General features: G+C 31.8%; 2 protein-coding genes and 1 long non-coding RNA gene across 3 annotated transcripts in view; 1 reads left to right on the forward strand and 2 right to left on the reverse strand.

The window, feature by feature from the left end:
* The window catches only part of LOC105252238, a 53,664-nt gene extending 43,564 nt beyond the window's left edge, over positions 1 to 10,100 (reverse strand). The window contains exons 1-3 of the long non-coding RNA XR_889280.3: positions 9,860 to 10,100; positions 6,704 to 6,881; positions 268 to 359 (exon numbers count right to left, since the gene is read on the reverse strand). This is a non-coding gene — a long non-coding RNA (uncharacterized LOC105252238). The remainder of the gene's footprint in view (positions 1 to 267; positions 360 to 6,703; positions 6,882 to 9,859) is intronic.
* Positions 7,898 to 9,131, reverse strand: LOC105252239 (RING-box protein 1A). Its single transcript, XM_011259541.3, has 5 exons — positions 8,942 to 9,131; positions 8,737 to 8,764; positions 8,538 to 8,659; positions 8,371 to 8,456; positions 7,898 to 8,108 (listed from the first exon to the last, which is right to left on the reverse strand). The coding sequence occupies exons 1-5, from the start codon at positions 9,050 to 9,052 to the stop codon at positions 8,096 to 8,098; spliced, it is 360 nt and encodes a 119-aa protein (XP_011257843.1). The 5' UTR covers positions 9,053 to 9,131; the 3' UTR covers positions 7,898 to 8,095.
* Positions 10,101 to 10,614: 514 nt separating the features above from the next.
* Positions 10,615 to 14,742, forward strand: LOC105252240 (jmjC domain-containing histone demethylation protein 1). The gene is made up of 7 exons (XM_011259542.3): positions 10,615 to 10,866; positions 11,026 to 11,305; positions 11,382 to 12,069; positions 12,196 to 12,520; positions 12,598 to 12,892; positions 12,977 to 13,272; positions 13,453 to 14,742. The coding sequence occupies exons 1-7, from the start codon at positions 10,816 to 10,818 to the stop codon at positions 14,464 to 14,466; spliced, it is 2,949 nt and encodes a 982-aa protein (XP_011257844.1). The 5' UTR covers positions 10,615 to 10,815; the 3' UTR covers positions 14,467 to 14,742.
* The last annotated feature ends 1,441 nt before the right edge of the window (positions 14,743 to 16,183 follow it).

Genomic DNA, 16,183 nt, shown 5'->3' on the forward strand with positions numbered 1-16,183 from the left:
TTTGAAATATATTTGTTTATATATATGTATGTGTGTGGATTAAGATTCTGTTTAAAAAATATATTTTTAAGTATATCTATGAATAATATAAAATATTTTATAAGCATATTAGATTACTATTATATACGCAATGAGATGTAAAGGCACGCTATCGAGAAAATAATAATCCATTCATTACGATAAATAGCTGGAGATGCCGACTATCGAGATAAACGAGTAAATAAATCTCACAAGTATAAGGTGAATTAATTGTTTTAAATTACTCACCCTATTGTCTGGTTGCTCTGTCATCGGTTGTCCCTAGCTTCTCTCTCATTCCTTCTAGTTCTTGTTACTTTTCTCCATCATGTATAGCATTCCTAAAACACGCGAAAACACATTAATTATTACGCGCTAAGTACTAATCATTACGATACTATAATCGCGCATATTTTTCATAGCACTTTCAGCATTAATTGCATGCGACCTATATTTTACTATATCATATCAACTAAAGAATAATACAAGAAAAGAATTTGATTTATTTGAAATTATGGCAATTTATGATATTCGCGAACTAATGTAATAAATGACGGAGAGAATTCGAAAATAGCAGGGCAATTCGACTCTGCACGCCTCTCGTCAATCATGCTACACCTGTTGCTTACAAATAGTATACAATAGTATACAATTGTTTTAGGAAGATTACTATCTCATATTACATGAATGAGTAAATATATAAGTTAAAATTAAAGATACATCTAAATGCAATATCCGAAAATATAATCATTGTGCTTCGCCGACTGCTCACGCGATAGAAATCCATCAAATAAATCTGTAAATTACGCGTTCTAATTAATTATGTATAAATACTTTATTTATGCTACGCGATTGCCAAATAAAAATATAATATTAATTATTTACTTTATTAATTTCGGTAAATTCAATAAAAAGCCACCGTTAATCGTAGATTAACACCTTCCTCGTGTTCTAACGGATAATGTGACAATACATGAAGCGCTTCGCGTTGTGGCTTTATTGTCCGATGAGGATAAAGGTATAAGACGATCATAACAAGGACAAGAAGTACGCAAACATAACAAAAATAAAAAGGACACGTATCATGAACGCTGAGCGTTGTGTTTACCAACCGATATAATGAATATATATATATATATATATATATATATATATATATATATATTTTTTTTTTCATTGTCGATATTAAATATTTAGCATTCTATAAAATGTATATCGAATATTCTATTCCTTAAATATCAAGTAATTTCTATCTATGAATTATATTATTACACACACACATTACATTTAATATTTAATATTTATTTAAAATATTTATTTAAAAAATATAATTTACTTTCGTTTTGATCAAAAAAGATATTTATATATAATGTATAAATTTGTATAATATTTATTGTTATTATCACTTTTTCTAAATTTTTATAAAGGAAGTAAAATTATGTGATAAAATTTCAAATAAATTAGTAATTATAATAAAAATAAAAAATAGATTTTGTAATGGAATAAATCGGAAAATAGTGACAATTTAAAAAATATCATTTTCTTGATTTATAAAATTTATATAATTTTACTTCTCTTTGATCATAAAAAATTAATAATTAGTTAGATTCCACACATATACTATTCCGATTTGTTAAAAGACGATTAAAAGAGATAAATTTTATTTTAAAAATAAACTGCAAAATATTCTGTAATCCTTTTTAAATAGAATAATTAATAAATCATTCAAATTTTTATATTACTAGCTATGAAAGAATGAATGGAATCATTCTCACGTTGCATATTGACATTATGTAGTTACTGAGAAAAATAATGTTTTTTTAATTCTCTATTTTCCTATGCAGATAATTTATATTGGTTAAAAGAAAATTTTCTATGATTCAAATTGGCATTTAGCAATTTCGAAATCGCCAGATAAACAAACGAAATTGTACCATCATAAACTGATTTATTTTCCTACGTAAATATTTATCCTTTTTGGATTCTAATAATTCAAATAATATAACGTTTAAATTATATAAGAACCGTAAATATATATCGAAATATTTACAAATATTAAAATAATAAAATGATTTTAATCGCGTGTATTGTCTTTTGCATTTAATTTGAGGATAAAGTATAAAATAAGTATAAGCGAGTTTTTGTACACAATCAGAAGAAAAATACAAATTAATACAATAAAATAAAAAGAAAGGAAAATGAAATGATGCCTCGAGATACAACCGAAAAGGCCTTGCTATGTTTGTTTTTGAAAATTATCGAGACGTTGACATCGATGCGACTATAGTGATGCAAATGAGATTTTTTCTGACTCTTGTGGAAGTTTTATTTTCTTTTATAAAATATTTAAGAAAGAGAAACGTGTTTTTAAATATTATATAATATTCTCTTATAAATTATATTATATAATATTCTATAAGCAAAAAAATATGACAGTATGAATAAGATACATATGTATTCGTAAGATTAAGAAAATATTATTAGAAATGAGATGAAATATCATCTTGCGTTATTTATTGTATTTTCGAAATTTTTATATTAAAATTTTCAACACTTATTATAGTCAAAAATAAGCTATCAAAATTCAATTTGATGCATTTGTTGTATAAAACTTAAATATGTATATTACGTTGCTTAAAATACATGAATTGACAAATTCTTAATTTTTTAAACAAGAGCATTTAACTTTGAAATATTTTTCCAATTCGCATTTATCCGTTCTTTATAGAATTATTGTTATTAAGACGGCTAAGATTCTTGTCTCGCAAATTAACATAATAATATAAATTAATTATGTGTGTGTGTTTGGACAAATGCGTACATCTCAATTGTGAAATGTATCTTGATTTTCCAAGCATCCTGATTAAAAAGAGAAAAAAGAATTATTTTTAATGTAAATGCACGTTTATATAACGATTAAAGACATTTTTATAATATAATATCTATAATAAAGTAGATTTTACATGATTTTTCTTATTTTTTTCATTAATGACACGATATAATATAGTATTTCAGAATATAAAAGCGGAAAAGCTGGAGATAACAAAACCAGAAACGCACAAATTCGCTGCAAGAAGGCAGACAACCCTTTTCGCACAGTCAGAAAACCGGAGAGAGGGAAAGAATATCGCCGAGTCGGTCGAGAGGGTTGGCGTCCACCTTCACCTTTGTTTTTCTCGCGGATCTAACGAGGATTTACCGTTGCTACAACTACCCGCGTTCTCACCTCTACCATCGCGTAATATCGGTGTGAAAAATCTCTCGATGCCAGGAGAGGACGCGAAATCTCGGCAGAAGTCGCGAAGATAAGACAACGACGCTGTCTCCCGCAGGAACCAATTTAGGTACGCGCTCGGACAGATTTAAATCAAATCAGGCTTGCCGCTATATTTGCAAAAATTAATTTGCACGAGCCCTGCTTTCTTCGAGCCCTCCTCATAGAAAAATAGTATTGCAAAAATTCTAAAGTTTACTCTTAAATCGTTAACCGTCTCGTCTGCTAAATTTCCTCATTTAACAGTATTTCGCCGATTTCGGATACAATTGTAAGAATAAGAAACAAAGTTGGCTATTAGATCAAAATAAAATAAAAAGTTATATTTTTTACGAACGAGTTCGTAAAAATATATATCGTTTTTTTTTTTTTTTTTCAAAGTTTCGGCATAAGATCTAACAATGCAATGTCTATCAATTTCTATTTTTATCTATTTATTATCTTTATTTATCCTTTTACTTTTTATTTAATCATTTCGATAATAAGTTGCATCATTTTTTTCAGGCAGAAACAGTCAACATTCGAAAGAGAAATCTCTCGATTTATCGGTGCACTCATCCGCCTCTGAATCGCATCGACAAAATCTCGGCTGACTCGAAAGTCTGCGATGCGGGGGGAAACAAGTAGAAAAGATCGACGGCGATCGCGTCCTAGTACAGGACGACGAGGTGAAGGAAACCTTGATATATCCGCCAAACACAAGGAGCTCGAACACCTCGGAGGATTTATCGGGACTACGGATAATGGATGGCTTCCGCGTATAGTTCTCTCTCCTTCTCTCTACCAAGCACACCGCTTTTTTAAATAATTTAACATATAACGCTGAAAAATTTTTGGCCCTCTTCTCATATGTAAAACGATAATCGCGGCACCCAAATAAAATAGAAATAGATGAATATAATACAAATAACAGGAAAGACAGTTCTATTTTTTAAATAAAATCATAAACATAATAAATGATGTTGTTAATCTCGATTCAATAAATTTATAATGTTGTTAATCTCGATTCAAAAAATTAAATTTATCAGATTGCGATGATAAAAAGAAAAATTAATTATAAAACATATTAATTATAAAACAAATATTTAAAATTTTTCTTAAATTTCTTTAAAAAATTTAAGATAATAACTTGTTAAATATTAAGAAGCGAAAAAACAAAATATTTAAGAATCTTCTATTTCTCGTCAAAAATATAAAAAATTTATTAATATTTATTTATTAATACTAAAATATATCTTCACACATTATATATTTACTATATACTAACTATAAATATATTCTTATATATAAAAATATATAAGAATATATATATAATTAGTATGTAATAAATATATAATGCATAAAGATACGTTTTAATGATAAATATTTTAGTATTAATAAATAAATATTAATAAATTTTGAGTCAGAACTTGATCACAGTATATGTTTCTACGATCTGCTGTCAAATACTATATGTTAAAATCACTTGTAAAAAGATCAAGATTATTTCAAAAGTAAAAGTATCAGTAATACGTTACAAGACAAAATTCGAGGGATTTCAGCTAATCGAGTTTCAGGTGTAGCGCAGTGACGACAGCTTAACAGCCTTAACCCTCCTCCCCCTCTCAGAGCTTTGCAGAGTAAATTTACCTTTAGAAAGTAGATTTACACTAAGATTTAAGGAAGTAGAAAGGGACGGTTGCGGTATCGAGGCGGACGAACAGTGAGACAAAAACCGCGGAGGCAACCGTCTTCGGATTGGACGATTCTCCGCGGGAATGTATTTAATTCGATTGGCCTTTGCCGCCACCGCCGTCGGACTGAAACAAGGGAGAATGAGGGAGAACGGGTCGACGGGAGCGACTTTTATCGGGGATGAGAGAACCTCTGTTTCCGCCGGAAATGAGGCCCTCGCGCGCCTCCGCACCGACGACCTACTCTTCCTATCAACCTCTTTCCACTCCTATATCTTTCTCCCTTCCCTCTATCTTACTCTCCTTGTCCCTATCGCCCCTCATTCGCTGTCGTCGAGGACGAAAATCATATTTATATCCCATCTCTTGCACTCCCAGGTAAATATTACGGGCGAATGTACGCACCTGCCGCTACGAGCCATGACAAGCAAAATCCACGACGCCGAAAAATCGACGCTCTCGCTACGGTATTACTCTTGACATGTTCTAACTGTGCTTACGAAGTGTTTTTTACAATTGCAAATTTCGAGCATAACAACTAAAATTAAAAATTGAGCAGCAAAAATCATTTAGAAGTTATTCAGATTTATTTGTTACAAAAACACTTGGTCTTTTATCTTCCGTAATAAAATAAAAAAGTGTTTTCTGCTCAATTTTTAATTTTAATTGTTATGCTTTTATATATTTTAATATCTAATATTTTTAATATAATATCTCATCATAATATTTTTTATATATATGTATTTTATATACTTCTTTTGTCTTTTTCTAATAGTGATATGTGCAATGTAAAAATATACAATGATTTTTATTCTAAAGATTAAATTTAATAGTAATAATTAAATATCCATCACAAATATCGTAACACACATTCAAAACCAGAAGATATTATAGTATTTGAATAACTTTTAATGTAATATAAAAAATAACTTTTATTACGAAAAAATTTAATTCATAACTGTGCTAAAAAAAATTTCATTCATTACTGTGCTATTTTTAAATATTAATTCTAATCAATATACTATTTTCCCATATGTATGTACAATATAGTTAATAAAAATGTGAACAAAATTGACAATTTTTATATTTTGCAGTAATAATATATGTATCTTAGATAAAAAAGAAAGAGAGAAAGAGAAAATGCAACAAAAAGGATTGATACTTGTCGATTAAAATGTTTTGTTTTTCATCAAAACTAAATGTAATAATAAAATTGCAAATATTTTGCACATATATAAATGTTACTTAATTTCTTTTCTACATATATTTTTCTATCATCATTACTTTAATATCTAAAGAATTATAATCAATTTTCTATAGTTATATATAATTAATTCTAAAAGCTAATTTCGCGAAAGAATACTTCTGAAAATATTACTTCATCCGATTAACTTGCTCGCAAAGAAATCTATTTGTCATTTGTTTTTACAAACACTAAAAAAAATTACTTTGAACTTTGACATAAACTAATATAAAATCCATCTAGTGATCCGATCAATCGACCGGACCACCTACGGATTCCTTGTTAGATACTGTCTTCGAGTGCAGGCGTGATCTCGCCCTCGAGCCTCTTCCCACGTCTGACTATTCATAAGACTTTTAGAACAGGTGTGCAGATTGCTCACTCTTTCCCTCTTCCTCTCTTTTTGTTTTTATCCAGTGCACGAATCCCCGAATAAGGCGTCGGGATCTAAAGTCAGACGACAGAAAAGTAAGAATTGAGATGAAAGAAGCTTACCGTTGCTCTCTCTAGACAGATGTCGACTGGCTTTCCCTCTCCCAGCTCTCCTGTGCAAGAAGATGTAATTTTCGCTGTATGGCCAGATTAGAAGCCGGTTCGTCGGGACTACCTCTGGTTCCGTCTGCCTGATAAGTATTGCCTACCGTATATCAGCCTCCTGCTCAATGCCCTAGAACTGGAAAAGGGATTCGAGAGATGATCTCCGTACGATCGATCGGCCTCGCGATATGACGTCACGAACGACGATGCCCATTATATCTCGTTAAGGAGCTACGTATTCGCATCGGCATAGATTTGCAGAATTGCCTTAAGCGTAATAAAGATGTACATCAAACTATGTTAAATAAATGTCATTGCTATTAATATCTTAAAACGCGTCATATTATATAAACAGAATATAATACTTTATTTAAATTGACAAAGCACATTATAAGGAATAAATTATTAAAAGAATCAAGATTTTAATATGTAAAATACTTTCTTATATATAATTCATATAAAAATTTAACAAAAATCCTCCTCAAGTCGGTTCGTTTTAAATCAAAATTATCACACGAAGATGAACGTATAATGGAAGGAGGATACGATTCAGAAGTGAAGAGAGTATAGCTCTCACCTCACACTCCTTTCGTATTCACTTCCTTACAGAACGGGACGAAACTTTTACTAGGTGAAATCTCTGAAAGATCGGATAATCGGATTAATCAACGTTTACGGTTTAAAAAATTCTAATCATAAAAAAATACTCCAAAAAAATAATATCCAATATCAAAACGTGTTCTAACAATGTTTAAATATAATAAATGTTTTAAGTATCTCATATCTTTGCTTTATTTTAAATAAAAATATATATATATTGAATAGAAATATTAAATAAAAATTTAAATATTAACTAAAAAGTAATTTGATGTGATTTTGCAAATATTTTGAAATTTAACAAGAAGAATAATTGTATAAATATCAATATTGAATATTAAATTGAATTATTAAATTAAATATTCATTTTAATTAAATATTCATTAAAAATATAAATATATAATTTTCATTTTTTTAATAGTTAAAGATATTGTAAATAAATCATCACAAAGCATTTAATATATCTTTATTTATTATTATAAACTACAAGTTATATTAATATTAGTAGAAATTGAATGTGATGAACTTTAAATGATGAAATTAATTATATATTTATCGTCGATTAAATTTTTGTCTGATAAAAAAAATGATAATTCGATTATGCATGTGTTTTTTCTTTCGTATTTAAGTTTGCTTTCCTTTTTCTTATTACATTTGTTATATGAAAAAATAATTTTCTATAATATACAATTGAAAATTATATTTAACGTGAAATGCTGAAAAAGTTGACTTTGCGTAGCTGAATACATCCAATTAATGACCATATCTGTAAAGAGAAATGCAAAATTACCAACTATTTTAAGTATGTAATTATTTATTCTAAAGTGTGTTGTGTAACGCAAAAATTTGTCAGTATAAAGACATGTATATAGACTATATATCTATGTAAACTTTTAAGATGTTTATTTAGATACTATTTAAATCTATTATTTAAATAGGATTTAGAATTTATATATTTGTATATGTAAAATACTTGGTAAAATAAAATTTATATATTACATTTAAATTTTATTACAAAAATTACTTACTTCTGAAATTCCCATTCACGATTATCAAGTGGACAGACTTGTCGTGTTTTCAACCAACGTGAGATGCAATGGAAATGAAAGGCATGCTGAAAAAGAAAACTACAATTAGACAATTCAGAAGATTTATAGTACTAACATCGAAGTTATAATATTAACGTCAAACCTACGTTGCATACACCCCAGGCCACTGTACATTCTTCGCTTGTGGCAGATGCCTGGTTTGCTTGACATTCAATGCAGAGATCCATAATATGATTACGACATATAGCACAATTGTCCACAACGATATCTGAAAATCAATGAATTAGAAAACTCTTGTCTCTCTTATCTTGGAGATTATACAATACTAATGATTATAATCCTTACCCCAGGCCCATAATGCCACTGCATTCCACTGAAATAAATATAACCGTCATATTTAATTACATGACAAATAATAAATGCACATGCATACAGAAAAATAAAGAATGACAAAGCGTAAATAAGGTTAGGAATCATATTTGGATATCATGAAACGACATCGTAAGCATAATCTCGTATTCGTATAATTCATTGATGTATTTTCACTTACCTTTTTCACTTCGAAACGCTTTTTCTCGCCTTTTCCACTGCTGGAGGTTGGCAAATCACTCTCATCATCGTCGATTTCCATGGTTGTCGCCATATTTAAATTTTGGAGCATAGGCCGAATCGGTTATGTTGGACGTAGGATTCTTCGCGTATGCGCGGTAGGTACAATAGCACAAGCACATATATATGTATATACATGATATAAAGAAAATTCTAGCGAACTCTCTGACCATTTATATAAATGTTTTAATCACCTCATGATAAACAGTGGCAATAATAAAGCGGCTAAAAATATGTCATTAAAATAATACATTAAACTTGCATAGAAAATGTATCATTTTTGCATTATTACATGGCATATGTATATGCAAAAGTAAGAATAAAATGCTTATGATGTGAAAAATATATTCAACAATATTTAATTAAATGCCATCTAGCAAAAATTATTAGTTCACGTTTAAAAAAAAATTATATATATATAAATTATTATTAGTTCATATTTTGAAAAAAAAATTATATACATAAATTATTAATAAATAAGCTGATAAAATTATAATATTAATTGAAGAATAAAAAGGTTATCATTATCCCAATATGTATATACGTATATATTTCGTAGTTATATATACCAATATATGAGCAATTATCAACAAAGTGCCATAGATAAATTATCGAGTGTGATCTTTCAGAGATAATTGAGAAATATAACTATCATTATTCGCGTGATATTAAAATAATGTATATAAATCAAGCCAGATTCAGATATTAATGAAATTCAGGAAACAAATTTATTATATTAAAAAAGATTAGAATAATTATCAGTGAGACGATATAACACGTATATAAGAAAGTATTTTATTATACTCGAGGAAGTGTGTAATACTCTTTTATATTAAAATATTTAAGCAAATTTACTTACTTGCCCCTTAAATTATAGATTTATCGGCCATTTTTCCCTTGTTCGATCCGTCTCGTCGCGGAAAAACACTCGCTTATTCGAACATGAAAAAACATGACTAATTATGTTCACTCGCCTTAATTAATACGACATAACAATCGCCCGACACTTTATCCGACACGCCCGATACATATTTCTACGCGGAATCCACTTTTTCAAGGAAAAACGCAATAAAAATCGCGGAACTAATATTTCGATTGCAACCGACGCGGTGCGAAAGATGGCGACTGCGCATGCGCACTCGAATTAGACAATTACACAATGAGCGCGCATACATAATATTTAAAAATATTTCAACAGTTCATAATTTTACAACTTACAATTACCTTAATATTACGCTGATGGATCTATCGTTGAAATTTTTTCCACGGCACGGTTTTCTATACATGCTGCAAAAAATAAAGAAACTAATTAAGAGGAAATCTTTATTTTTTCAAAATTATGAGTTAGTAATTGTCGAGAAACGCATACCTGTAATATTGACATCCGGTGGAAGGCAGATGCAATAATCATTTTCATCGACGCGTCGCGTAAAGTACATGCGAAAAATTCTCCCCTCTCGTCTTTTAAAACTTTCCTTTGACTCAATACACGGTACGAAATATACGTGCCCGGACATTTCGCAAAAAACCGCGAACGCCGCGAAGATTGCTGCAACAACAAAGGGCGCGCATGCGCACGCAATTGGCTTGGCAGGTTGGTAGTACTGGCCGGCAGTAAAATGGCGTGGTCGTTTCGCTGGGAGAGTGAATACGGGCCAAGAACATGTTTATACGACGTCACTAGCGCGTCGGGCTTGACATGTAAATAATAAACGAGAGGTATAGTCGATTAAAAACTGGCGCGTGCCTGTTTGTCTTTGCCGAGTTGACTTTACTGAGTGTTCGATGATATTCCGGTGATACGTTTCTGACAGCATGTCCGCAATGGCCGATGAGTCCGCTCCGCTGCCGAAGAGGCGCCAATTGGTAAACAAAGAGCACGCGCGAATCTGGCGTCGGCGATGTCGACGTCGCAGCCTCGACGACGACGTCGCATCACGTCGACAACAATTCGAGAGCGATACGACTGATTTATTTCTCATCATACATGATCTTCTCATATATCTTACATGATCTCATTTACAGAGGGAAAGAACCAGAAAATTGTACACTGATGACTGGACCTTAGGGGACGAGGAAATTGAAGGACGCAGAACTTTCCAGCTCGACGAGAAAATCGAATGCGAGAGATATGACCTGAATAACTTCAGTGGCCTCTTTCGTGAGATGACTGGACCGGAGCTGAATCTTATGTATTTACAGAAATATGGTCTGCAGATACCATTACTGTTCAAGGAAAAGTCAGGATTGGGACTACGAGTACCCAGCTCCAATTTTTCTATCAACGATGTCAGAACTTGCGTTGGTAAGTTCTAGGTATGAAAAAAAATTGTTATACATGATAGATTAATAATTTATGCAATATATTATTTATACGATAGGTTCTAAGAGAATATTGGATGTTATGGATGTTAATACTCAAAAGAACGAAGATATGACAATGAAAGAATGGCAAAAGTATTATGAAGATTCTAACAAGGAGCGTCTATTGAATGTGATTTCCTTAGAATTCAGTCATACCAAGTTGGAGAATTATGTACAGTCACCTGCATTAGTGCGACAAGTCGATTGGGTAGATGTGGTATGGCCAAGACATTTAAAAGATGCTCAAGTGGAATCTACAAATCTTTTAGAAGACATGATGTATCCAAAAGTGCAAAAATATTGTTTAATGTCTGTGAAAGGTTGTTATACTGATTTTCATGTTGATTTTGGTGGTACAAGTGTATGGTATCACATTCTACGTGGTGGAAAAATATTTTGGCTGATTCCACCAACTGAGAAAAACTTATCTCTTTATCAAGAATGGGTGTTAAGTGGTAAACAGTCAGATGTATTTTTCGGTGATATGGTCGATAGATGTGGCAGGATAAGTCTAACAGCTGGTATGACGCTATTCATACCAACTGGTTGGATACACGCAGTATACACTCCTCAGGATTCTTTAGTTTTTGGTGGAAACTTTCTCCATAGTTTTGGCATAGAGAAGCAATTGAAAGTGGCACAAGTGGAAGAGCACACAAAAGTGCCACAGAAATTTCGGTATCCATTTTTCACAGAAATGTTATGGTAAGAATCATATATATAAAAAAAGAATCAACTTTACAAACACACACACATATATATATCTGTGTGTATATATACACACATACACACTCATTAAATGTGATATTATAAACATTATATATTTTACAGGTATGTCCTTGAAAGATATGTGCATGTGCTTTTGGGTAGAACTCATTTAGAAATATCCGAATCGCAACGACAACACTCAGTTCCACAACAGCCTCAGCACATACACGTCACGCCGTTTGAATTGCATGGTTTGAAAGCGATAGTTATGTATTTACATTCACTGCCGTCGACAAAGAAGAACGTCCCGGAATTGATACGCGATCCGGTCGCTCTCATTCACGATGTACGGTGTTTGGTAGAACAGCATAGGAATGATAATCCAGAAGCGGCCGTGACGGGCAATCCTGTATTACCGCCACCACCACCCTTGACTATTGCAGATAGGGTATCTAATTATCATTAATTATTAGATGTAATCGAAATAAACATATATTGTTTGACTTCTTTAATCTTTTTTTGTAGGAACGCATGAGAGTAACCAGAAAAGGTTTTGTAAAAATGCAGAGACATCACTCAGAGAAATCCGAGAGAGCGTTTCCACGCAGAAGACGTACTAGGTGCAAGAAGTGCGAAGCGTGCACTAGACAGGATTGTCGTGAATGCGTTTATTGCCAAGACATGGTGAAATTCGGGGGTAGCGGCCGTGCCAAACAAACGTGTTTAATGCGCCAGTGCCTGAGGCCCATGCTGCCCGTTACATCATCCTGTAAAGTCTGTCAGTTGGATGGTTGGAAACAACCTCCGGCACCATTAATGGGTATATATTTGCAATCAATTAAATATGTAATTTATAACAAGAAATAATATATTTCTAGAACAAATGTTTAAAATATAATTACAGGTAAACCTGTTCCGACAGCACCATCTAGCTTAATGGAATGTTCATTATGTTTTGACATCGTGCATCCAGAATGTATAGGTTTGGATTTAGAGGAAATAACGGTAAATGACGATTTGCCAAACAGTTGGGAGTGTCCTCAATGTTGTGAACGTGGTCGAAACTTGGATTATCGGCCACGTCAGCCGAAGAATCGGCAACGAAAATTATCAGTATCTAGTGCAGCTTCCTCGGCACCTACTACAGATTCCGAACGAGCTATGACACCGAGTAAACGGTTAAGGCCTGATCCCACAGAGGTAAATTAATTTTATAAAAATATATAAGGAGGCCTTGGATTAAAATATCTCATATTTGTAATACAATAACTTTTATACTTTTTCATATAATTAAATTTCAAGATCTCAATATCTCTTAAATTGCATCATATAGGGTGCTGCTGTATAAATTTTGTATTAATGTTGGTTTGTTTTCTTTAGGCATGGAACGATTCGCCTGGGGAACCAGCCGAAGGTGAACAAAGAATGTCTCAGCAGCGCATCCAACTGGCTATGCAGTTGATTGCTTCGAGTAGTAGACCTTTGGTAAGGCCACACGTAGTAGTCAGGCCGGCACCGGCACCACCACCTATCCAGGAAATGGATAGTGAACCAACCAACCAACAGAATTCAGTGTTCAACAAAACAGCGATGATTGCGGTATTTCGATTGCTTGGCATAAAGGATCTGCTTAATTGTGCCTTGGTCTGCCGTACTTGGGCGAGATATAGTATAGATCCTGATCTATGGAAGAAGATCAACATGTCACACTATAATCTAAGATCCATACACTTGACCGCCATTATCCGACGACAACCAGAAAGCCTCTCGCTTGATTGGACCAACATCAATAAGATGCAATTAGCTTGGCTATTGAGTAGGCTACCGCAATTACGAACATTATCCCTTCAAGGTTGCACTTGGGCCGGTATTCGAGCTTTGAAAAGCTGCAGCTGTCCACCTTTAGAAACACTTAACCTGAGTTACGTTACTTCTTTGAATGATGCTGTTCTGCAAGAAGTTTTAGATTCACCGACAGATTCAAGACCTGGTCTCATCGATAAGACATCGCGATTAAAACATCTCAAAAATCTGTCTTTGGCTGGATGTGATCTCACCGATCGAGGAGTGAAATACATAATTCAACATTTGTCAGATCTCGAGACTTTGGATCTTTCTTCAATCGGTAGACTCACTGATTCCGGCGTAGCGCAATTGACATTGTTGCCAAACTTAGCATCGTTAAACCTGGCAAACTGCAAATTACTCACGGAAATGACTCTCGATCACTTGGCGAGATGTAAGGCACTTAAACGCCTGGATTTGCGACATACTACTCAAGTATCGACGCAAGCCGTCATCAAATTCGCCGCTAAGAGTGAACATAATTTGCATGTGACGGACGTTAAATTGGTGGAAGAGAAAAAGATCAAAACCGAGTTTACAGATACGTGAAAGAACGCAGCGCTCACAAACAAACTGTTGTTTAGTGCAATCTGGTTATCGTCGCGTAGAGATATCGTTTGAAAATTTAAAGCCATAATAGTACATCATGCTACAATCAGCGATTATTTATTTTACATAAAGAAATCTGTAAGTATCATGCGTGTTACAATAGATATATAAAAGACCTGATACAGAATTTTATTTGAATAACACAGTTTTATTTTGCTGAGATCAAATAAATGCAAGAACAAATTCTTCGTGACTTAAACTTCTTTTTAATATTCATTTCTATTACAAACATAATAATTATTAAATAAATTAATTATAATGTTTATAGTAGAAATGAAAACTAAAAAGTAAAAAAATAAAATGTAATAAAATAAAAAGTTATTTTCAAATATTATATTTAAAATAATTCATTTTTGTTATATATATTTTTCACTTTGATTCAATCTTAGTCAAATATCAAAAATCTTAAAAATTAAGATAACATAAAAAATCATCCATTTCTCTAATCATACATATCCTTTTTATCTAAATATTAGATAGAAGAGAGAAATCAATATCTTATTATTTTATTTCTTCCTTTTCTTTTCTCGATTTTGTATAGAATTAGATCACAGAAATAAGTTTTATTTATCAAAAATCTGATAAAATATATGGAAGTAAATAGGATATGGAAACTCATTCAAATCATTGTTTGTCAGAAACAGTATTTTTTGCATAAAAAGCATTGCGGAAATGAGAGATACTTGGATAATAATAATTATCTACCTGATATAAGTCTCCGAATATGTATCTCGTGCAAGAAAGTATCGCAAAAACAAGAAAACTAATTACAATAATTGCAATCACACTCAGAGACACATTTATTTATGGACGCGCACCAAATATACATACATGTATATGTGACTGTATAGTCAACTGTATTGTTTCGTAACGTTAGATGATCTCTACGTGTCGAAAACATCTATGTTCCGAATTTTAATTTTCGACCTAAGCTACATTTCGTAGACGACGTCAGATGTTCTGCGCAAATCGATGTACATACATACATATATACCTGCTTTTTATATAAAAATGCATGTTTGACCTATCTTTTTTCTTTGTTCTTTCTTCATTGACCTCGTGCAAGGATCATACGATTTTATGTAAAAATAACAAAAACAATAAGCGAACTAGATGCCAATTCAAATATTACAATGTATCCTACGAGATTGTTCATTCTTATTATTATGTTTCATGTTTGTATTATAATATTTCAAAAAATGGTGATGGTTGGAAACACCATTTTTAACTATTTTAGTCAAGATATATTACCGCAATTGAAAAAGTGTTTTTTTTTCCCATAATTCAAGTGTCAGTGGAATTTACAGTTGCCACTCTCTGTAACACATTGTATAATACATGTAATCCACAAAAGCAATAGTTATCTGATTCTCAAATATAATTTTGATTTGTAAAAGACGATTAATTTTATTATATCATTCAATTTCTATAAATCCTGTTCCTCGCAATCATATTGAATTATGTTAGAGACGAAAGCATACATTTTTTATGAAATATAACATTATTTTGTTAGTAGAAAATCTTTCATTTTATTAGTAGAAAGAAAATTATTCATTTAAATCTTACGTACTTTCCCGCGTCATAATCAACATAAAGCAGCCAATGACTGCATTCAACAGAAAAAGCTGTTTTACAACTATTAAATTCGTGAATCTGA

The sequence above is a fragment of the Camponotus floridanus genome, unplaced genomic scaffold (genome assembly GCF_003227725.1).
Source record: "Camponotus floridanus strain SB8 unplaced genomic scaffold, Cflo_v7.5 scaffold27, whole genome shotgun sequence".
In the NCBI taxonomy this organism is placed as follows: Eukaryota; Metazoa; Arthropoda; class Insecta; order Hymenoptera; family Formicidae; genus Camponotus; species Camponotus floridanus.

What these genes read in the sequence shown, in the direction of transcription:
- LOC105252239 (XM_011259541.3), bottom strand. Translation starts at nt 9,052, where the DNA reads ATGCTCCAAAATTTAAATATGGCGACAACCATGGAAATCGACGATGAT. An exon ending in AGCGTTTCGAAGTGAAAAAG is followed by an intron (nt 8,765 to 8,941) that starts GTAAGTGAAAAT and finishes TATTTATTTCAG; the next exon opens with TGGAATGCAGTGGCATTATG. An exon ending in TGGCCTGGGGTGTATGCAAC is followed by an intron (nt 8,457 to 8,537) that starts GTAGGTTTGACG and finishes TTTCTTTTTCAG; the next exon opens with CATGCCTTTCATTTCCATTG.
- LOC105252240 (XM_011259542.3), top strand. Translation starts at nt 10,816, where the DNA reads ATGTCCGCAATGGCCGATGAGTCCGCTCCGCTGCCGAAGAGGCGCCAA. An exon ending in CGATGTCAGAACTTGCGTTG is followed by an intron (nt 11,306 to 11,381) that starts GTAAGTTCTAGG and finishes TTTATACGATAG; the next exon opens with GTTCTAAGAGAATATTGGAT. An exon ending in TAAGGCCTGATCCCACAGAG is followed by an intron (nt 13,273 to 13,452) that starts GTAAATTAATTT and finishes TGTTTTCTTTAG; the next exon opens with GCATGGAACGATTCGCCTGG.